The sequence below is a fragment of the Melanerpes formicivorus genome, unplaced genomic scaffold (assembly GCF_026170545.1).
Source record: "Melanerpes formicivorus ecotype bairdi unplaced genomic scaffold, bMelFor1.0.p_v2 SCAF_26, whole genome shotgun sequence".
NCBI classification, from domain to species: domain Eukaryota; kingdom Metazoa; phylum Chordata; class Aves; order Piciformes; family Picidae; genus Melanerpes; species Melanerpes formicivorus.
In genome coordinates, this window is record NW_027142378.1 from 8,985,068 (window position 1) to 9,008,947 (window position 23,880).

Sequence of the window (23,880 nt, forward strand, 5' to 3'; positions counted from 1 at the left end):
AGGAGGAGGTCACCTGGTTTAGATTTGCTGTCCACTGCCACCTACCGTTAAACATCCAGCAAAGGTTTTGAGCTCTAGTTTGAGGGGCATGACTTAAAAGAGTGCAGAAGGAATGGAAAGCTTTGGAATTTAGATTGCTGAAGGGGGGGGGGGGGGGGGGGAAACACCAAAAAAAAAAAAAAAAAAAAATTAAAGAAAGGAACATGCCAAGAGAATTGCTCATCTAAACTCAACGGGCTGGGGCACAGCACAGCAGCTTCACAAGCTTGGATTTTTTCCAGCTATGTTGAAGTTCTGGCAGCTAGTTTATGACACAGCTAGTCTCCAGCTTGACATAAGCCTTTTCCAGACTGTGATGCAAAGCAAAATCTTCAACCAGTCAGTGTGGTGAGGTTTCCTCATAAACAAACAAAAAAAGTAGCTACAGGAAAAAAAATGAAATGATAGCTTCCTACCTGCAGCACCTTCATACAGTTCTGCTACTCCACCAGAGGTTGTTAGATTGATTTTCACTATTTCATGTTGCATTTTTACAATTCCTTTTTAAAGCATCATATCACAGGCCTTGCAGTTTGGGGGGAAAACATGCAGCAATCTCACCCTGGGCTGCATCAAAAGGAGTAAAGCCAGCAAATCAAGAGAGGTGATTCTGCCACTTTGCTCTGGTAAGAGTTCACATGGAGTACAGTGTCCAGCTCCGGAGCCCTCAATACAGGAAAGATATGGATGTGATGGAGCAAGTCCAGAGGAGGGCCGCAAAAATGATCAGGGGCTGGAGCACCCCTCCCATGAAGACAGGCTTGAGGGAGCTGGGGTTGTTCAGCCTGGAGAAAAGAAAGCTCTGGGGAGACCTAATAGCAACCTTCCATTACCTGAAAGGGAGCTACAAGAAGGACAGAGAAAGATTGTTTATAAAGGCCTGTAGTGATAGGATGAGGGGCAATGGTTTCAACCTGGAGAAGCATGGATTTAGATTGGATGTTAGCAGCAAGTTCTTTACTATGAGGGTAGTGGAACACCGGAACAGGTTGCCCAGGGAGGTAGCTGAGGTCCCATCCCTGGAGATATTCAAGGTGAAGCTCAACAGGGCTCTGGGCAACCTGATCTAGTTGAGGATGATCCTGCTTACTGCAGAGTGGTTTGGACTAGATGACCTTTAGAGGTGCTTTCTAACCAGGACCATTCTATGATTCCATAAACAGAGTCTGCCTGCCAGATGCAAAAAAAAGAAGCTCAGTAGTTGAAAGCCTTAAAGGAATCTGCTAACCACATTGGCTATGACATCCCCTATTATCCCTGCCAAAGGAAAAGCCTTTTGCTCTATGCCACATTCAAAACGCTACACCACGAAGCAATTAGCAGGTGTAAATTGTAAATTAAGACACAGTGGCTTGCCACAACTTCTGTCAAATCCAAATCTTTAAGTGCAAAGGGGTGGTTTTTGGCATTGAGGAATAATACAATAGATAAATCTTCCTCCTGATGATAAGCTGCTTCTAAGACATGTGTCTGGCAACTGAAATGACTCTGTTCAGCTATCACCCTCTTCAGAGAATTTATCAACAGCAGTGCCTGTTTAATGAAGAACATTACCAGGCCCCTACTGGAATGGTTTGTGTTTTGTTGAAAGGCATGTTTTGGTGTCACATGAAGTCCACTTTGGCTGTGACATTATCTATGTTTAGCCCATACCTGAGGCTAAACTCTGTCAGTTACTTATCACCCAATGACCACCCCCCAGCAGAGAAAGAAAATCATAAAGAGAAGACCTGCAGGCTGAAATGAAAAGAGATTTATCAAAATAGTCAAGTGAATACCAGTGTCAGTATGGAGTATATGAAGTGAAGTTGGTCAGGTTCAGACCCTGTAACCTTAATTAAAAAATGTTTCTTGGTTAACCTGCATACTCCCTGTAAATTAATCCCATGATCTAAGTTGTGAGAGTCACACATGCACTCACTGTGCAAAGTACATCCTCAATCACATTGCTCAGTGAGCTAATGATTATACAGAGCCACAGCACCCAACACTGCTTGAGAAATTTGCATCAATTTTGCTGCAACCTATGCCCAGAATCATAGAATTGTTGAGGTTGGAAGGGACCTCAAGGGTCATCTAGTACCAACTCCCCTGCCATGGGCAGGGACACCTCACACTACATCAGGTTGCTCATAGCCACATTCAGCCTGGCCTTAGAAACCTCCAGGGATGGGGCTTCCTTGGGCAACCTGTTCCAGTGTCTCACCACCCTCATGGGGAAGAACGTCTTCCTAACATCCAGTCTGAATCTACCCATTTCTAGGTTTGGGATTTTTTATTCCTCTCACTCCCTGACACCCTAAAAAGTCCCTCCCCAGCTTTCTTGTAGCCCCCTTCAGATACTGGAAGGCCACAAGAAGGTCTCCTCGAAGCTTTCTCTTCTCCAGACCGAATAGTCGCAACTCTCAGTCTGTCCTCATAGGAGAGGTGCTCCAGCCCTCTGCTCATCCTCGTGGCCCTTCTCTGGACACAGCACTCTAGAACGGGATGCAGTACTCCAGGTGGGGTCTCACCAGAGCGGAGTAGAGGGGGAGAATCACCTCCCTCGACCTGCTGGCTATGCTTCTCTTAATGCAGCCCGGGATGTGATTGGCTTTCTGGGCTGCAAGTGCACCCTGGTGGCTCATGTTGAGCTTCTCATCCACCAACACCCCCCAGTCCATTTCTTCAGGGCTGCTCTCAAGCCAGTTGCTTCCCAGCCTATATCAGTGCTTCGGATCGCCCCCACCCAGATGCAGGACCTTGCATCAGCTATTAAGCTGAAAGTTTAACGAGGTTCTAAGGAGGATTCCATAGAAGTAGAAAGCAACATTAATACCACTGTATGCAAGCATCACTCACAGTAAATGAAAGTATTCCATTTATTCTAGATCAACCAAGAATTACTGAATGTCAGTAAACTAAAGCTTCACCAACTTGCCAAGTTACTTGCTGGAAGAAAATTCTGATTCCCTCACTCAAAATCCTTTTCCATGTAATTTAAATTCAGAATATTTTTTTCCACAGTTGATTGAACAACCAGCCAGCTAAAGCAAGTCTCCACTGTGTCTTAAAGAGAGGAGAAATAAGCCTTCTCTTCCATTAGCCTTCAGCATATTTAAACCAAATGTAGGCTGGCACAAATTACTGTTTTGTATGCATCATACACAGCTGCTATTCTTCTCAATAACCAAATCATATTCACTAGACTCATTCTGGATCCCTGTCAATTTATCTCAGCACAGATCCTGACAGAAGAACCTCTGTGACAAAATGTCTGTTTAAGGCAATTACAGTGATGTGAGAAAGCCATATCTGCCTGCAGCCACTCACTCAGCCCCATCAGGGGGTTGGTCAGTGAGGAAGAACAGGGAAGGAAAAAATATGCTCATTAAGCACATATATATTCAGCTGCTGCAAACAAGAATACGGTGATCAGAATGCCATTCCTCACCATAAACCTGATTGACCACAGTGTGATGATGAAGCTTCATCCCTGCTGGAGGGTCAGAGAACATGGAGAGTTAAATTAACACTGCCATTTTACTGCTGCCTCCTCCCTATATCTCAGCTGCCACAAAGTCAGCCTTAGCTCATGCTAGCAGTCCCTCTAGAGTCAAAAGAGAAGGAAAATAGAAGGATTTCAGAAAAGAGAAAATTATTTCAAGATCAGGTCCCCTCCAGTTTCTTGTTTGTGCAGTGCCTGCAGGACTCAGCAGACCATGTCTTTTTCAATGTATTCTCCTGGTTAGCTGATGTATTTTCTTTGCTCCTATTCACACAGAGCTATAGTCCTGTGCCTCATCAGATCCAACTTTGCTTTAGAGAACCCTGGCAGATGCAGGTACACAGTCTCTTAGTGACAAAAGACACTTTGGGAGGCACCTTTCTCTTATACATCAACATTATTGGTGCAGTTTCTCATGTCAGTGAGCTGAACCAATGAAGGAGAGCAATATTACTGATGTCTTCAGTGAATTATCTTTACCATAGTGTAAATATGTAGTAAGATACTAAACTCAAAGGAATCCCTTGGGTCTTACATTAAAACTGTTCTTTTTTATTCCCCAAGCACAACTGCTCAGTCTTATGGATTTGAAAATACTTTTAGCTAAATTTGCAACAGACCAAACACCAAGAGTTGGTATGCTGACCAAGGTCTCTGCTGAATCTTGTGTACTACATTGGGGATGCAGAAAAGAAAAGGCCATACCTGGGGGGAGGAGTGGACAGCACAGACAACCTTAAACTGACCAATAAGATATTCCATTCCACATACATCATAGTCAATATGTAGCTGAGGGATCACAAGGGTCAAGATCTGTTCTTCAGTGCCTGGCATCCAAGGAGGACTCTGTCCAACCTGCCTTTGGTCTTGTTCTGTGTGTTCCTGAAGCCAGTTCCAGAATCCAGCTCTGGAATTTCCCTTCAGTTTAAAACCATTCCCCCTTGTCCTATTGCCACCTTTGTGGCCCTCCTCTGGAATTGTTCCAGCAGCACAGTGTCCTTCTTATGATGGGAACACCAGAACTGGATGCAGTATTCAAAGTTGATTGATACATTCCAGATGGAATGATATATGTATCATTCTAACATGGAGAGAACTGGAGTGGTTTAGTCTTGAGAAGACTGAGAGAGGATCTTATTAATGTCTAGAAATGCCTTAAGGGTGGGTGTCAAGATGAAAGTGACAGTCTCTTTTTGGTGGTGCTCAGTAAGAGAGCAAGGAACAATGGAACACAAGAAGTTCCACCTCAACATGAGAAGAAACTTCTTTGCTGTGAGGGTGATGGAACTCTGGAAAAAGGCTGCCCAGAGAGGTGCTTGAGTCTCCTTCTCTGAAGACTTTCAAAACCCACCTGGATGAGAATACATTAACCATCAACCTAAGACCACCATGGGCATTAAACCTTGTCCCAAAGTGCCTTGTCCACATGTTTCTTGAACACCTCCAGGGATGGTGACTCCACCACCTCCCTGGGTAGCCTGGTACAATGCCTGACCACTTTTGAAGTAAAGAATTTTTTCCTAATATCCAACCTAAACCTCCCCTAGCACAATTTCAGGCCATTTCTATCTCCTGATACTAGGGAGAAGAGATTGACCTCCACCTCCTTGTAACCTCATTTCAGGGAGTCATAGAGAGCAATGAGTCTCTCCTCAGCTTCCTCCTCTCTGGATTAAACAATCCCAGTTCCCTCAGCCACTCCCCATAAGACTTGTTCTTCAGACCCTTCACCATCTTTGCTGCACTTCTCTGGATCTGCTCCAGCACCTCAATGTCTTTCTAGTAGTAATGGGCCCAAAAAAGAACACTGTATTGGAGGTGCAGCTTCATCACTGCTGACTACTCAGTTATATGGCAAAACAAAAAAAGCATTCTTGAAACTATCTTAAATTACATCTGCTTAGGTAGAATGAAAGAAGTACCAAAGACATGCTTTGAAAGCATTAATGGGCTGCTAGCCTGAACTTCACATGCCAAGTCACAAGTTTTTAAAGAATTCTCATGCTTGTGTTTTCAACTGCTGAGTGTGCATGTGAAAGGAGATCAAGTCCTTAAACCATGCACAAGAATAAAGCCCTTGTTCCAAGACAGCCAGATCATTTTACAGTGGCACTGATGAGTTGAGGGGTGAGGGGAAGCAAAACACTTCCAAATCCATACAAGGCACAGAGTGTTCTGCTCCCAAAAAGGAAATATTAATTTCAGTGTGCATTTTTGGAGTGCTGTTAGGATGACACACACAAAGGCTTACCCTTGCCTGTGCCGTGCTCCTACGTTCATTCTTTTCCCATTGAATATTTTTTCCTTCTAAGAAAGAGCTTCCAGCTGGGCTTCCAAAGGAAAGGGGCAATTTGCACACTAAAAATATGATACATTTTCAAAGAGAAGAAGAATGCCTGAGAAAATATGTATAGGGATGCTGCAGCTAGTGCTTTGGTCCTGTAATATTTTAAGCTGTACTACCTTGGTGTGGTCCCAGTCTCCCCACACCTATTATGGTGTTTTCCCATACCCCTTGCTACCACCACTTCTGAGCATTTGACTAGGGACTTTCTTTGACAAGTCAATCTTCAGCAGCACCAGTTTCCCAATCAAGCATACATGCTCTGTGCTGCTGACAAGAAAAAAATCACTATCAGCAGCTGAAGAAAGAGGGGAGACTGGCATCATACTTTTCAACAGCTGTGACAAGTTCTTTTGGGCTAAAATGTTTGTGAAACTGTGGTGTAAGTGTCTGTGATCATGCTCAGAGGCACTAGGGAATGTTGCAGAAACAGCCCATCTCTTTGCTGCTCCAGCTATTACATCAAACAAACCTCTGTAACGTGCAGGATTAAAGGCAAATAAAGAAGCAGCTTGGTTTATTCTGAGAGTGTCACCTCCTCAATAACATCTGTTTCCAAGCAGTGGTTGGCAATCAGCTGTAGGTTTTGATAGCTGGCTGTGACACACAAGGGCAAATAGCAGACATGCAAACCCACTGTTCACCCTGGCAGCTGGAGCTCCCTTTCTGCATCCTGGCTAAGGCAGGATAGGCCCAGACTGGACACAAAAGGGGTGCTCACCAGTCTATATGCAGAACAGAAAGGCCTGGGCTACATTTGTAAGAAGTAAGTAGTTGTGCTTCGCTTACAAGACACAGAGCAACAACAGCAGCCAAGTTTCCAAGTGTTCAGTGCTCACAGGGTTTCCTCAGGAGGGGGCATGGAGATCAAGGTGCTGAGCGGTTCAGCATGGGAATGGGGTCCCCAGGAAAGGACAGAGCCCCGAGCCAGCTGGTGTTCAAGAAGCATTTAGATAAATATATGTGGTTTAACTTCTAGGTTGGACTGTATAGAGCGAGGGGCAGGCCTCAATGATGATGTGGTGCTGAGGGATATGGTTTAGTGGTGACCTGGCAGTGCTGGGTTAATGATTGGACTTGATGATCTTAAAGGTCTCTTCCAAGTATAATTATTCTGTGATCCTCATCAGTCCCTTCCAGCTCAAGATGCTAGTGTGAGCTTCTGCAGACTCCTTGACTTTACTCAAATCCCTTCTTTCACAGAGTTGGAAGAAAAGAAGTCCTGCAGCTTCTCAGTGATGCACGTAAGACTAACATGCAAAACCCCAGCCGTGCAGGGTCAGATTGCTGGTGTGGTAGCTCAGAGGGCCACTTTCAACTGCAGCCAGTAGTGGCTGCTGATGTGCCTCGGGGAAGGAGCCCACCAGACACAGCAGTATTTCACTGTGTGTCCAGACACCCTTCTCAAACCCTGCTGGTGCTTTTTTATGCCACTGCCTTCACCAACAGCCAATCTCAATCTTTCATGACACACGGTACGACAGATTAATTTTTCAGCCTTTTGTTTTAAATCTGCCCCCGTGGGAGTGGGTGCCTAGCACTCGTGGGGCATTCTATGCACCCTGCACCAGGCCTCCGGGCCCTCCTCCAGCCGTCAGGAAGATCTCGCCGGGCGTGGTGCGAGGCGGCGAACACTCAGAGCAGCTCAAGGCGGTCCCGCAGGGGGCACTGTCGGGGCCGCGCCACTGAGGAAGGACCAACGCCCGCCCCCTCCCACCCGTCGGCCGCCCCCAAGCGGCCGGGCGGGGCGGAGCGCCCACCCTCCTCCGGTACAAAAGGGGGCGGAAATGTCGTCATAGGAAGGTTCGCTCTCCTCCCTCCGTGGAGGAAGGACGGTTTTCAAGATGGCGGCGCCGGAGGAGCGGCTCCTGTCGGACGGGGAAGGCGGCGCCCTGGGTTCGGCTCGGCTCTCCCCGCCCCCGGTTTCGGAGCCTCCCGAGGCTCTGGCGCCCTTGGAGCCGCCGCCTCAGAGCAACACACTCATGGGGCTGCCTATCGTGGCGATCGAGAGCATCCTCAGCTTCCTGTCCTACGATGAGACGAGCCAGCTCCGCCTGGTAGGGGCCGGGGAGGGGAGGCGAGGCGGCGGGGCGGGCGAGTGAGCAAGGAGCCCTGCTGCGGCTGGAGCCCGGGCCCGCCGGGGAAAGCCTGCCTCACTGGCCGGGCGCCGACGGCCCCGGGGCGGGAGCAGCGCTGCGGAGAGGTGGGGAGGTGTCGGCAGCGGCCCCTGTCGCCCCCCGCCGGGCTACTGCTCTCGCCGGGGAAGGGGCAGGATGGGGCTTTCTCTCTTTCCCAAACCGCCCCCGATAATCGGTTGCGGGCGTGTAGGTGTGTGCCTCTATACGCGCATTCCTAAACGTCTTATCATCTCCCTCGTTCCGCTCATCCTCTGGGAGAAATGACTGGGTTGCCGAAAGCTTCTTTCTCCTAGTGACTGCTTTTCTTGGGGGGACTAGTCTATTGTGTCATTATAGAGCTTAAGCCTGCAAGTGCAGGAGACGGTGAGCATGCTGCTCCAAGGACCCGACCCTACCTAGAAATAAACGTGGGAGGAAAACAAAACCAAGGAACAACCTTAAGAACAAAACCTTTGCCGGCCTGAAAAGCGGCTTTCTTTCTCCAGTCACAGTAGTAGATCTAATAAAGATATTACCTCTTCCTTTGAACTTCGTAATGCCAACAATATTTTTTAAAAAGCCCACTTGTCAGTGTGGAGATCAGTGGTTGTCAATCTGTAACTGCCTCCAGAAGAAGCCTGATGTTTAAACTGTGACATAATATGATAAACTGCTATCTGACTGAATTTTTCATGAAGTTGTAAATTGAATAATAGGGAATTAATGCACAGCTTACGTAAGCCTCAGTAAACGCACATGTACTGCTTCTATTTTAGGAGCTCTATTAGTCTAAACTGGATAATGTAACAAGCACATTTCTGCAGAAAATGAGGCTGCCTGTGTCCTGGATCAGCAACCTGAAGTGTTGCATCCTGACTGTAACTTTAAACTGGAAGCTGTTCAAGCAGAAAATCTGTTTCTGTGCTGCACCGAGTACAACAGTGCCTAAATATTTCTAGCATGTTATCAGTCCACCAAAGACTTTTGCCTCTTCTGTGAGTGGTGGATCTGAGAAAAAGATGGTGGTACTGCTTTTTAGAGTTGCAGCTTCTGCTGCTGTGCTTAGAGTTTGAATAAAGGCAAGAGAAGTACCTACCCTGTCTGGGTATGCTTAATGTTGCGTGCTCTGTATTGCAACGCTAGGCATGGCCTTTGCCACCTCCTGCTCTTGCACAGGCAGTACCTGTGGGAGCTATCCCAGGCAGTAGAAGGGGGTGTCTTGTCTTTCTGTAGAGTTAAGTTAGTGGTTGTAAGCAATTCCTTGTCCGCAGTGAAGCTGACGATAGGAAAGATGGTGGTGGTCAGTGTGGTCGATGCTACTTAAGAAATAAGATGTTACACTTCTGTGCTCCTTATGTAGCACTTGCAGGTTGATTTTGTTTGTTTTCATAAGACTGTCCTGTTCAGAAGCTTCAGAAATACGCAAAACTAGGCTGGATAAATCTATGGAGCAATGCTATACATAAAGTGAGGGAAACTATCCAGTGGGTCTTTCTCTGTTTTTATCTTTCAAGACAGAGATGAGAAACTTAATATCCATCAAATTCCTTACTGTGCCCTTAAACACATCAGGAGGCATTATGAGTGTCCTTCTGAGAAGCAAGTACACCTGTCTTTGTTAACCAGCAGTAATGAAAAGGAACAGAACCCTCCTAAGTTTGACATAGTCAGAAGTGTAGCTCATACCCACATAAGCTTGATTGGCTAGGTCTTTTGGGTGGCCATTCAAGAACTAAAGGTGTTCCTTTTGGCCATTCATGTTGAGGAAGAGGCTGGAGGCTGTTGACAGAATTAAAGTAGCCTTTAAAAATAGCATAGGGTATGTGTAAATTCATAATGAAATGCCATCACTTTCAGATTTTTAAAGGCTGCAAGTAGCCTTGGGAGACACAGTATTCTAAGATCTGTTTTGCACAAACAGCAAGTTTTTCTTCTCTGCCTTGAGCTGCTTATCAAAGATGCATGGGTGTGTCTCAGAATGAGTGGTATTCTGCAAAAGATACACTGCAAGACCATGCTAGTTGAGTGACAGAGATAAAAATGCTCAGGTCTCGTGCATATTGAAAAATGTGCCCCAAAAGCCCCTTAGAATGTGTCATTCTGTGGGATAAAGCATCATGAGGAAGGTAGGAAGACAGGATGCAGAGCATCAGTCAACCTTGTTTGATCAAACAGGCATAGATAGAATGAGATTCCCTAAGCTACCAGTTTGAGTCATTCTTTGGGTCCCAGCATTGAAGGAAATGGATGTTGTCTTCTCTTCTCTGGATCACCTTAGCTCACTGATAAACAAAAAGCAAACCAAACCAAAAAACCCCAAGAACAAAACAAAACACAAAGCCCAAACCAGAAAACAGATTAAAAAACACAACCCAAACCCAAGCAAACCACAACAAAACCTTTGAGATGAACTGGTGTTGGATCTAGAGTCACACAAGAAGACAAACTAAGTAGTTGGTTAGATGAGAGTACATAAAGCATCAACGAGTTTTCAGATAAAAGGAGAGGTGGGAACCTCGATTGTTTATGTGGAGTGTAATGAGGAGCATAATCTAAGGCTGGACATCTGTAAGTGTTTCTCTGTCACCCAAGGACAAGGTAAAGCATGTTTCCTGCTTGTGATGACTGTCATCAGGCAAAGCAAGACTGTGGGGCCCCTCATTGTGCAAAGCAGCACTTGGCTTTCCTGTGCTTAATGCTCTCTGCTATTTGTGGTGTTACCATATTCAAAGACATAAATGAGGCACCTACTGATTAAGCAGTGAAATAGACCTAAAGTAATTGAGACTAAACAATAATAGGTGATCAGAATGCAGTCTTGTCTGAAATGATGCCTCAGTGCACATCTTGAGTTCCCAAGGTTTTGTTAGGTAAATTGAATGACAGGAAAAGCAGCAGCATTTCACATTCAGCACTTTGTTTTCAGCCCTTTTGAGTATTTGCTTCACCTGCTTCATCTGATGGAGAAACACAGAAAACCCAAAAGATCCTTATGCCTGGAGTTGTAATGTTCTGGACAAGCTGCAGCCTAGTTTGCATGCTGATAGGGAAGCTAGCTATCTTCCAGCTTTTGAGGGCTTCTTTTACTGTGATTGTTGTTGTTGCTGTTTTTAATGACTTGCAGAATCTCTGGAATTTTTGCTTGAGTGGGATAATAATGAAATTCTTATGTCCTGATTTCTTTTCACTCTCACGTCTGAGCCTGGAACTACACTTCCATTCAGGCTATTACTACAGCAAGTGTGGTTCCAAACAAATGATCCATAACCACCTCTCTGAACACTTTGAGGAGAAGGTTATCTTGGCTTTTGACACATCAGAAGTGTCTCAGATTTTGGGTGCACAATTTTACTTGCTTTCTGCACGGCACAAACAAGGGCTGGTGGCTTTTGCACAACACTGTTTTAATCTTCCCACAGTTTCAGTAAATCTATTTACTGCCATTTCTAGTTTAAAGGTTCTTGCTGAAGTCATCAACATTTTGTCATTTATACTTTTACCCTAGAAAGGCCTTATGAAACATGGTGTCTGCATAGCCTCTTAAGGAAAAGAACATACATTGAATCTAAATACTTTAGGTTATTTTTATCTCTGTTATGATATTGGTTATCTGTTAGTGAAGCTTGGCAAAAATAAGACACGCCTGAGGAAAGGGAAGCTGGTAGTATCCTAGCAGATTGTCAGTTTAGTTTGTTTACAAATGAAGTGGAAAATGAGTTCTGTCATAGAAGCTGTTATCACATAGAAGTCAGCATGCTAAGAAGCAACCACCTCGTCTCCTGTGCACTTGGAATAAATCTCTAGCACTGAAATTTGAACACAGTGTCTGGTTAGACTCAGCATTTGAAGAAATTCCATTTCTTTCAGCTTTTATGGCTAGAATAAGAAAATGCCCATAAAAATTTGCAAGTAATAAATATGAGCAAATGTTTTAACTATTTAACTTACTTATGGTCCTTTGCATAGCTGTTATCAAATTTTCCTGGGCTGGTACTAGCACTTAAAGTGTAGTAATCTGATTTTTTGTGTGACTGCTGACTACACAGTCCAGAAGAATTATATTGTTCTTATAAACACAGGTGCCATATGATTTTAATAGTGACATCAGGAACCAGCTGAGAGTTAAGAGATGATTGGGAAAGCAAGCTGCAGGCAAACACTTCAGGTTCCTGGTGTTATCTATTCAGTGTTTTGGTTCTAGACTGATTATTGGCACAAACATGGGTAATATCCAGAAAGTGGAGCAAATAATTTCATTTATGCATTGTGCAAGCAAATTAGTAAGGTTATTTAAAAACAGTGGCTAAAAACCGAGTGCAGTTTGTGTTACCCATTGAAATTTACTGTCTTGGATGTGGGAAGGTTTTAGCATGCTTCAGGACGGCCCTTGATGCCACCAGGTGTCAGTGTACACATGGGTAAGCCCGCTCTTCCGTGCTTACTCTGTAGCTAATAGTGTGTCTAGGATTGGGTTTCTCTTGTGCTGAGTAACTGTGCAGCGAACACAGAGCCCTTGTGCAGGTATTACTTTGTAGTGCAGGGGTTTGGTAGCATTAGAACTACAAGTAAGCTGTAAAGCTCAAAAATGATACCTGATCTTGGCATCCCTGAGGCAGCTGATATCTTTGAAGAAAGAGGACAGTTTCCTCTTTCCTGTGCCTCAAGGGCTAGTGGTTTCCTTTATATGCTGGAGGTGACTTAGCAGATTTAGTGAATATTGGGGAAAGTGCTGACACTGTACCTCTGTACTTAGCTTATCTGATTCTTCTGTGACTGTTAATAAGTAAGATCCAACACCAAAGAGCCCAGGCAGATGGGCAGCATTTGCTTAATGGTCTGTTAACAGAGATCTGTATGAAAATGGTCAGGTCTTACACAACTTAAACTAGCCTTGACTAGAGGAAAACTAGCAGAAAGTAGAACTTTAAGCAGTGCCTTAAATATAAACAAAATAATTGCAGGCTCTTCTTGGAGCAGTGAGAATCTTCTTTCCCAAGGTATAAACTTAGACTTTACAATTCTGAATTGAGTACAATATGGAGAGAAGTGGTGTCCACTACTTAAAAAAAAGACAAGACAAAGCTAATGCATTGGAAAGAGAGGTCACAGTGGGAATTGTGTCCTTCAGTTAAAAACAAACCCAAAACACAAACCCAAACAAACAGCAAAAAAAGCCAAAACAACCCCAAACCCAACCAACCAAATAAAAACCAAAACTAACCAACTGAAAAAAAAACCCAAACTGATTCCAAAGGACAGTTGGTTCACTAAGCTCTTGCACATTCAGAATTGAAATGGCTTTAAGCTTCTGTGTAAGGTGGCTTTGTCTTGTAGTTAGTTACTTTGTGAAGCTCTAAATGTATCAGTTTATATCTTTTGCATCTATTCATGTCCTTTCTTCCTAAAAATGGGGGTGGGGGAAATGAGGCTATATGTGTCCAACAGAGCAAATAAAAGAATCTGTTAAACAGAGAAGCCTCTTTTTATATACAAAAAGAATGTTGCTTCACATGCACTGTATTGCATAAGTTTTTAAACTTAATTATGGCTGTCTTCAAAAATACAGGCCTTCAATGTTGAAAGAAAACTTGTTTTTAAAGGCTCCTCTTTTCTTTAAGACTACAAAATAACAACTTGATCTACCAGAATCACTCTAGAGACCAAGTTTAAAAGCCAGATACAGGCATTTGCAACTTCCATTAAAATCTCCCCAGCAATTATGGGTAATAATAGACCTGACTTGTGGCCTTAATTGAGCCCTAAGTTTTTCTTTTTGCTTAAATACAGGTTTGTAAGCGAATGGACTTGGTTTGCCAAAGGATGCTAAATCAGGGATTTCTGAAAGTGGAAAGATATCACAACTTGTGTCAAAAGCAAGTTAAAGCTCAGCTTCCAAGGTATGTACCAGTTAAAACTGTAGTTAAACTTAAATCTTCTGGACTCTCAAGCAGACCATTGAAAAGGAATTTCTTGCTGGCTAATTCTGTTTGTATGTCTTGAAAATTTGAGTCACATGTGGGTTTAATTTACTTGCAAAAGCACCTTCAATCTGGGATCTAATTGCAGAATAATAGTGTGGATGAATGTAAGTTGGTGTAAACTGCAAACTGGACTGTGGGAGAAATGTCTGGTATTCTAAATAGAGAAGACTTACTCAACTCCTCTGGCAAATCAAGCAAGGACTTTTAGGAATGAATAAATGCCATTCCTTTTCAAGACCAGCTGCCTTGGCTGATGAGCTGCTATATTAGGTTTGCGTGACAAGGTTTTGGTAGCGCAAAGCTGTTAGGAGCTTCCCCTGTATCTGATAGAGCCAATGCCAGCCAGCTCCAAGACTGACCTTCTGCTGGCCAAGCCAAATCCCATCAACAACTGTGGTAATGTCTCTGTGATAACATATTCAAGAAGGGGGAAGAAGTTACTGTGCAAAAGCAATTGCAGACAGAGGACTGAGAGAGATAAAGTTCTGCAGACACCAAGGTCAGTGAAGGATAAGGCGCTCCAGGCACCAGAGCAGAGATTACCCTGCAAATCATAGTGAAGATCGTGGTGAGGCAAGCTGTCCTTCTACAGTCTGTGGTGGAGCAGGTATCTACCTGCAGTCTGTGGAGGACCCCATGCTGAAGCAAGGTGGATGTGCTTTATGAAGGAGGTTGTCACCCCACAGGAAGCCTGTGCTGACCAAACTCCTGCCTGGACCTGTGGAGAGTGGAGCCCATGCTGGAGCAGTTTTGCTGGAAGGACTTTTAACCCCACTAGGGTTATTTCTAGTTGCCCTTCTCCAATTTGGTAGTAAATTAATTTCCCAAAGTTGAGCCTGTTCTGTTCATGAGGGTAATTGAGTGATTTCTCCCTGTCCTTATCTCAACCTATGAGGTTTTTGTTATCACAGTATAAATAAGGTTGGAAGAGACCTTGAGGATCGAGTCCAACCTATCAACACAGACCTCATGACTAGACCATGGCACCAAGTGCCACGTCCAATCTCCTCTTGAACACCTCCAAGGTCAATGACTCAACCACCTCCCTGGGCAGCATGTTCTAATGACGGACAACTTGCTCGGTGAAGAACTTTCTCCTCACCTTGAGTCTAAACCTCCCCTGGCACAACTTGAGACTGTGTCTCCTTGTTCTGGTGCTGGTTGCCTGGGAGAAGAGACCAACCCCTTCCTGGCTACAACCACCTTTAAGGTATATTCTCTCTCCTGTCCAGCTGAGGACAGGGAGTGACAGGGCAGCTTTGGTGGGCACCTGGTATCCAGCCAGGGTCAACCCACTATACTTATCTATGATTCCACCTTAAAAAAAATCAGTTGTTTTTCAGTGCCAAGGATTAAATGGAAAAGGGAGGGGATTGACATGAGCATTACTGGGTGCTAGTTTCTCACTAAAGCAATGCCTTTTCTTTTCACTAAGTGCAGCTGCTGCTGTGTCCTATCGGATTTCCCAGTCAGAGTGAAGAAAATAAATGCTACTTAGTTTTGTAGAGAACCTTTGTCAAAAGAGTTTATATCTCAGCCTAAATTAGCCAGTGCTAATAACATTAAATTGATGACATTTCTGTATAGGAATATGGAGGCATAAAAATACTCACACTGATTCAGTGTCCACTGCTAGTTAGTACTGAAAACTTGTTTTTAAAATAGTCCTAAATTACTTGCAGAGTTTATAGATCACACAAGATGTAATTAAGAGAACAAATTGTGGCTAAGAAAGCGCAGTATGCTATTACTAGCTGGTTCTCAAACTACATTAGGGTTTTTTTTCTTCCATAAAGACAGAACTAATGTTAGTGGTTACACTTTCAAACCTCAGAGAATTTTAAGTGTGAAACTAACCTGAAGTGATTTCATGGTTGCATTTTCGTTGACTTGTTGTTAAACTGGTGTCCCTTAATGGTCTGTCTTGTAGACGGGAGTCAGAGAGAAGAAACCATTCGTTAGCTCGACATGCAGACATCCTTGCTGCAGTAGAAACGAGACTCTCTCTGTTAAATATGACTTTCATGAAGTATGTGGATTCCAATCTCTGTTGCTTCATACCTGGAAAGGTAAAATATGCATTATAATATGTGAATGTATAATGTGCTTAAAAAATATGACTGTGCAACTTAAGCAGGGACAAATTTACGTAGAGAGATCTATGTATTTGTTTATATATGTGCACACAAATATACTCTGAAAGTGTTTCAGATACTTGCAAACATACACACATACCAGTACTCTGCTAAAACCAGAGTCTGCCAGTCTGACATGAATGAACCAGCCTCTAAGTTATTTATTTTAAACCAGATTTCCATTTTCTCTTCATTTGTGATGGATGGTGGACTTGTGGCATAGACATCTTATCCTGCCTTTAACAATGCAGGGTTTAATGCTGGATTGTTGGTTGTACAACACAGCTGGAGGCCAGGTCATCAGAAGATGCAGTAATTTAAACTGTGGGTAACACTAAGCAGTCAGACAATCAGGAAGATTTTAGGCAGCTTTTTTAAGGGTCTGAATACTTCAGATCAATTGAACTAAGATATTTAGTCTGTGGAAACACTGTCCACTATTATGGTAGATGGGGTGTTTTTGTACAGCAGGTGAAACTGCATTTAAGCATTGATGAAATGTGTTAAATATTAATACTACTAAACAATTGTGGTGTTTCAGAGTACCACCACAGCATGAAATGTAGGTTATGCAAGGAGAGTCTACATTAGAGAGATACCACTGTTTTATGAGTTCTGAAATCAGAATTTCACAGGGGAATTGAGGGAATCATGTTCTGAGGTAGACTGGTACAGCTCAGGGTCAAACCAAGAGTTGTGAACATTAGCCTAATGCTCTGATCATTGATCTTTCCCTGTGAGTTTTGGATATGTTGGTATTAATTTTTCATGGGCAGATAACTAAATTGTCCTGGGATGAATGGAAAAGTTGGCTGTTGGATGTAGGATGGCAGGCATCTTTCTGTTAAGATAGGCTGCCAGCATGAAATGTGGGTTTTTTTCCTCTTGAAGAGGTAACTTGATTTCTCTGTAGTCTTGTTGACTTGATATTCATTTTAAATCATAGTTAAATGTGAATTCTTATTTAACTTTATATATACCATGTGTTTTAATAAACTTAATATAGTCAAACTTCAGTCCTTGTTACATGGTAAAAGAAGTGGTGCTTTAACAGTAGACAGAAGGGCAACATTTAAATCTAGGCCTGGAGCACTCAGGAGTTGGGCAAGTGAGCTTGCTAGCTGTTTGCCTTGTGAGCACTGAGTCATAAGGACTTTGTATTCTGATAGAACAGCTAAGAAGGTTTCTGTAATTACTGACAGTGTATGAGCTTGGTAGTGCCAGTGCTTTCAGCACAGCTACCAATTCACCGAACCACCCTTTTTTGGCCAAGCAGATTCAAGGCTTAGTGTTCACTTACAGTCTGTGATTTGCCCCCCCTCAACCTGCCCTCCTCACCTCAGGAAATTTCATTTGAATGAAGCTGCTACAGAACTGTCAGGAAGTGATTTTATGTTAGAATATGTGAATCTTTGGTTTCAGGTTCAGCATGCTGTGTTAAGGTTCCTGGGGACAGCAGAGTCCTGCTGCAAGATTATTTTTTTTTTTGAGGATGGGAAGAGATTTTTTGAGGATGTTGTTGTTAATGGATACAGTATGGGTAAAATTAGAGAAGTCTTTTGTAAGCTTCTTGAATGACAAGACACTTCAGTCTTGTCTAACTTCAGCAACTTTTCAGCTAAGCCTCCATTAAAACACCAGATGCAATTGTATTGTCTTATGATTGTCTGTGTTCTTCAGGAGACTATGCAAATATTAATCCTGTGCAGAATACCTGTGTCAGTAGTTTTTGTTTTAAGAGACCAGCACCCCTATCTTGATCTGCCTCAGAGTATAAGTCTTAGATTACCTGACCACTTTTCCATCTCTACGTTCCCTAATCAAAGAGCTTGTGAAACCTGTTAAAAGGGTGCTTATGTTCTCTGCCAGTAGCGGATCAATGTTCTATGAATGAATATAATTTATAAAGATGTATAAAACTAATATAATTTTGGACTTAATCTGACTTTAAAATATTTTGAATGTTTGCATGTGGACTCTCTTAAATATTCAGAACTCTTCAGGCTGACATAATGATAATTGGTGTTACTTCATTCTTGTGTTTCACAATAGGCTGGGGGAGTGACTGCTCTGCATTGTGGCTTAGAGTATCTTGCTTCAGGTTCTCCAAAACACAATTCTTGTGCTCTGCTGAGTATAGATTATATAATTCAGGAGTCAAGTATGGATGCAGCAAACCAGAATTTCACAAAATGATCATTATTTCCTGAGTTTGAAGAGAGTTGTTGTGATAGACAAGTGAACAGCTTCTCTGATATATCACAAACACTTCATTTAAAAAAAAAACTGAAGCACACCATGGCATGCAGTAGATGTGTACTAAAAATATGTCAGAACTCCTAGAATGATCTGAGATAATATTGCCTTCATCAGAAAATCCTAATTCTTCTTAAATGTTTTAGGTAATAGATGAAATTTATCGTGTGCTAAGGTATGTAAACTCTACAAGAGCTCCTCAGAGAGCTCATGAAGTTCTTCAAGAACTAAGGGACATTTCCTCCATGGCTATGGAATATTTTGATGAGAAGATTGTTCCAATACTGAAAAGAAAGATGCCTGGGTCAGATGTATCGGGACGTCTGATAGGAACTGCCCCAGGTATTAATTCCAACATATAGTTAACTTTTATTGAGTTGTTGCTTTTCTCTGTAAAAATTGACAGCACTGTATTGTTTTAAGGCTCCCTCCCTTAAATGGGAGCTTTATTACATAAATATTGATGATACTTGTTTCTTAAGAATGCTAACTGAAATTCACTCGCTTTGAAATTTAAGGAGCCTTTGTCCTACCAAAAGAACAGTCACTTGAATGTATGTTAGAATTATGCATGGTGTGTATTCATTAAACAAACGCTTTTGTGCCAGCAATGAATGAGACTTTATCATTGCATTTGGTTGAAATTTGGCACATGAAATGACAACTTGATGCCTTTTATTTTTAGGACAATCAGCAAATGAATTAGCCTAGGCTGTTGTAGTGTGTAGAGAGCTAGAATGTATGTGCTTAGTTTAACTTTCCTGGAGCACTAATGTGTATGCTAAAAAGCAAAATAGTTCTGGGTAATAGCAAAAAGGTAATTAAAATGGCAACTGGTGACCAAACAAACTGGTCCTTCATATACTCTGGCTCACAAGAGTTCTGGAAAGTCTGACCAGGTCTGAGGTAGTTGCCTCATATAGTGGCCAAAAGCAGCGGATTAGAGCTGTAGTGTTATCCCTATGCTGAACATCTTCACAGTTCTTAGGAACTGTGAAATTAACTCTCAGAAAAGATAACTGAAAAAAATTTTTTAAATCCCAACAAACAAGTGGAAAATAATAAATCAAAAAACCCCAACCTACACCTTAAGCAAAAATGATAAGCCTGTAGGATTACCTGTAGGAGCTGCTTGTTGGTTTTGGTGTGTCTTGTCCATCCTTTTAGCCATAAATGTGTATACCACCTCTTAATTATCCTGTTACTTACACCTCATTTCCCAAAGCAGTATTTCCCAAAACCACAGCTGATCTCAATTGCTTTTTCAAGGCCAAGGCTTGATGTGGCATGAAAAACCTATCTTGTGTTGAGGGAGGAGTATAACCTATCTAAAGGCAACCCTTTAGTGTCACATAACTGTATCTATGCTGGCATCTTAAAGATAAAAAGAGGAGGAGGAAGATGACTGTTATAGGCTGTGCCAGACTGTTCTGTCTTTGTAGTGCTTAGTGTTTGCATCTTTCTTACACAGCATTGCTAGAAGAGTAAAATGATAGAAAGTGATGGATATCTTTTATGATAGAAAAAGTGAAAGAAATTATACAGTAGCTGTTAGTTTCCTTGATTTGCAGGAACTTTATTAAAATCAACATTCCCAAGCTCAAATTCCAGTATGGTTTTAGTACTTAGGAAGAGTGATTCTAAAGAAGCACGGAAAATAAATCCCCTTCTTCTAAAAAGTAAGTTAAACTGAAATATCTTGTTAAGCCCCAAACCACAAAGCTTTAGAGCTTCAGCTGTCTACAGCTAAGACAGCAGAATTGTGCTGCTCTATTGAAATGTGTTTATTTAACTATTCTGTGAAAAGTAATTTATAGAAATGTTGTGGGGTTTTGACTTAACATCTGTGATGCTAAGTCTAGATGACAAAATATCACTGCTTAACTTTGCAAAAGGAGGGGGGCTTAAATACAGAAAATGAATGAGTTGTTTTCTAGCCTACTGAAAACCTAAGTGGTTTTAAAATATCAGTTGCACTCTGAGATATCTTATGCTCTTATTAGACACTTAAATGACTAAATCTCTTTACATGTTCATGTAACTTGCAACCAGTGTTAAGATTCATGCTTGGGGAGTAGGGATAAGCAACCTATGAAAACTAAGACAAAGGTAGAAATTGTGTGCTGAAGATATAGAGGATTAATCACAGTTTTCTCTGAAGTTCCAGGGCCTTCTGCAGCACTGACAACAATGCAGCTGTTTTCCAAGCAGAGCCCTTCAAGACAGGAAGTCACCAAACTGCAGCAGCAAGTAAAAGCAAATGGCACAGGCTTGACGTCGCTAAAGCGAGAAATCTCAGAGATTCGCATCAAAGTGCAAGAGCAACAGAAACAACTCCAAGATCAAGATCAGAAACTGCTTGAGCAAACCCAAATCATAGGTGAACAGAATGCCCGGTTGGCTGAGCTTGAACGGAAGCTGCGAGAGGTGATGGAGAGCACAGTAGGAAATTCTTCAGGTTCTAACTCAAATGAACAATCTCCTAGAAAACGGAAGGCGGTTGAATCCACAGACTGTCCTAGGAAATCTAAACGCCTTCGGAACAGAAAATAACTTGGGAGCGAATGACACCTTCAGGAGGATACACTGCTTTAGTAGCCCAAGCAGGTCTGCTTGTTTGGATACTGTGACTAGCTTCATGGTGTCACATAGGCTGCTGGCTCTTCAAAACACCACTTAGACTTGAACAGTAATTTTCTTTCATTGAGACTTTTCCCCTGCTTTCTGTATGGGTGGGCCTAATGCACAGAATCTTTGAGTTGCAATAGTTACATACTAACCAGACCTGCTCTGTTATGTTTTGAAAGGTTAATCTCTTTCTGTGCAGATGTGTTCAAAGTAAACTTATTTGTGTTTATGCATATGTTCACATAAAATCCATAATAAATTCAGTCTTAAATGACTCAAAAAGTTAAACGTAAAACCAGATGTCCTGTTCACTTGAAGGAAAGATCCACTTGGAAAATCTTCTTTTGGAGAACTTGACCTTTTTTGTTACAAGTGACCTTGTCCAGAATGTCTGAAAAGCAGTTAATACTTTTTGGAAATCTCTGTAATGAGTAAAACTGACTTCTGAAGTTATGGTATTGGCTATATATTTTTGTAAACTTACAGTGAAGGGCCTTCTATCCAGTCTTGACGTGCACACCCCCTGGTTCTAGGTATTGGGAGCCATGTTCTACATTTGCATGGATAGATGCATGCACAGCTTAGTCAACCTGCTAAAAGCACTTGCCTGAAATTGTTCTTAACTTCTGGGAGAGAGCAATTTCTTTGTTCCTCATCCATAACTTAGCATCTGCTTTCAGCACAACCACTTTCCTACAGCGAGGTGGTCTTACGAAGCTAGCTGCAGGAGAGTTTCAAGCTAGGCTGTCTGCCACTTCCGCTCCCTGCCCGGCGCAGGTATTGTTAGCCAAAGCTGAAGAACTGAGAAGCTGCCTTTGCATCGCTTGATTCACAGGCCAACATCTAATTAAGTGTCCAACAAATTGTCCCTACGGTAGCCAAGATCAGGAGGACATTGTTTGAATTAAATGCTGTATTATGGAAAAACATGAACTATTTTGTGAGTATTGTGTCGGGGGGTGGGATGAAAATTTCTCTGTAACACTGACGACAATATTCTAAGCTTTCCTAAAAGGTGAATGGCTTCAGACAAAGCTTTAAGTTCTTTTTGCACTTCTGTTTTGAACTTGTAACTACAAAAGCATGTCTTGCACTGTTCAGTCTCTTGGGTCACTTTAGCAGCCTCAGAGTTATGTACAGTGATTTTTATTTTTTAACACCCCCCCCCATCTGTATATTTTTGGAACCTTATGCAAATACCATTGTCTTTGGTTTTGTTTTAATGTACTAAACTGTGTAGCTTTATTGTTTGGCTTATGTTCTCTCTTTTTTTAATCAGCTGTTGCTTTGAGTTTAGGTGGTTCTGAATTCAACTTGCTATGGCATTGAAAATGCAAATGCTGCATTGGTAGCTCTTCAGAATCTTACTACCATGGGTCAAAGTGCAAGTTACTCCTGTGTTTTGTCAGCATAACATAGTGGTTGTAGTTAAGCTGCCAAATTCAAAATTAGTCTAATGTTCTATCTAATGGGAAAAGGGACACTTCCCCCTGAAATTCCAGCTACAATTTTTACTTCTAAAACATTAGCTCATATCAGAAGTAGCATTGCAAATGCCTAATTATTGGTGGTCATTTAATTTTCAGATACGCTTGTTGGGTAGTTTGAGTCTTTTTATTCTGAAGGCCTGTTTCTTGACAGCATCAAGGAAGTGATAAGACAGTTATCTGGGGGAAAGGTTAAACTGTTGAAACAGCATTTGCTATTGCTGGTCTTCCACTGCTCAGAATTTTTTTTTACAGTTAAAGATCTCTTTACAAGGGATATCATATAATCATAGAATGGTCTGGGCAGGAAGGGATCTCGGAAGGTCATCTAGTCCAACCCCCCCTGCAGTCAGCAGGGACATCCTCAACTAGATCAGGTTGCCCAGGGCCCTGTCCAGCCTCACCTTGAATATCTCCAGGATGGGGCCCCACCCTGTCCCAGTGTTCCACCACCCTCGTAGTAAAGAACCTGTTCCTAACATCCAATCTAAATCTGCTCTTCTCTAGTTTGAAGCCATTGCCCCTTGTCCTGTCACTGTAGGCCTTTGTAAAGAGTCTCTCTCCATCCTTCTTGCAGGCCCCTTTTAGGTTCTGGAATGTGCTGGCATATAATTTGTTTTAAACAATATTTCTGAATCAAAGGGTCAGCATGACACCTGTAGTCTCAAGTGTGGGTTCCTTTCCCAGTGTGCAAAGACTGAGATACTTGTCTTATTCAGTGCAGAAAAGGGTAATAAAGAGTACCCCCACAAAGCTAGCACACTGATTGTTGAGACAGTCCTTCGCTTACGCAGTCATAATTAGCATATCCTTGTTTACAGCGTTTACTAGTGATCATTACCCTTACTTTAAAGCTGATTGGAATATGGCTTCTTTGCCTTCACTTAAAGGTACAATAGGATTTAATTTCACTGTGCAATCTCAGTGGGTAAGGGTCTTTGAGAGGCAGTGAATATCCTAACGTCTAGAACTGTGTGGTTTAGCATCATAATGTATTATGATCAGCTTAAGGTGACTAAAGGTTATGTTTGGTTTCTATCATCTGTCAATATGTCCCTGATCATCCTTGCCTTCTGTTACCGTTCCTACCCAAACCTTTTAAGAACAATGCCTGAAGTTGATACTAACAACAATTAACTTAGAGACTAATTTGAAGGTTTGTTCTACAGGACCTTTCATTCTGGTTGCCTTGGTTTCAAAACAGACTCTTCATGGTTGCCTAACTTTGTAACTCTGTGGTTGCCTGATTCTGGTAATTTTTAGCCTTTTTTTCTTGACAACAGCTATAATTACTGTGTATCATTTGATACAAATTCATTCAATGGTCATTCATGATAATGAATTCATGTAACGGTCCAGTTACTTGTTGTTAAATTCCTCTCAAAAGTATAAACCTGTGAACTGTG

General features: G+C 42.3%; 1 protein-coding gene across 2 annotated transcripts; it reads left to right on the forward strand.

The window, feature by feature from the left end:
• The first annotated feature begins 7,672 nt into the window (after positions 1–7,672).
• On the forward strand, positions 7,673–23,880 carry FBXO28 (F-box protein 28). Of its 2 annotated transcripts, XM_068153545.1 has the most exons (6): positions 7,673–7,927; positions 13,775–13,884; positions 15,899–16,037; positions 18,506–18,701; positions 19,931–20,038; positions 20,521–23,880. In XM_068153545.1, the coding sequence occupies exons 1-6, from the start codon at positions 7,715–7,717 to the stop codon at positions 20,910–20,912; spliced, it is 1,158 nt and encodes a 385-aa protein (XP_068009646.1). In that variant the 5' UTR covers positions 7,673–7,714; the 3' UTR covers positions 20,913–23,880. The 2 variants fall into 2 exon arrangements, with proteins under 2 accessions (XP_068009646.1, XP_068009647.1); XM_068153546.1 differs by lacking the exon at positions 19,931–20,038.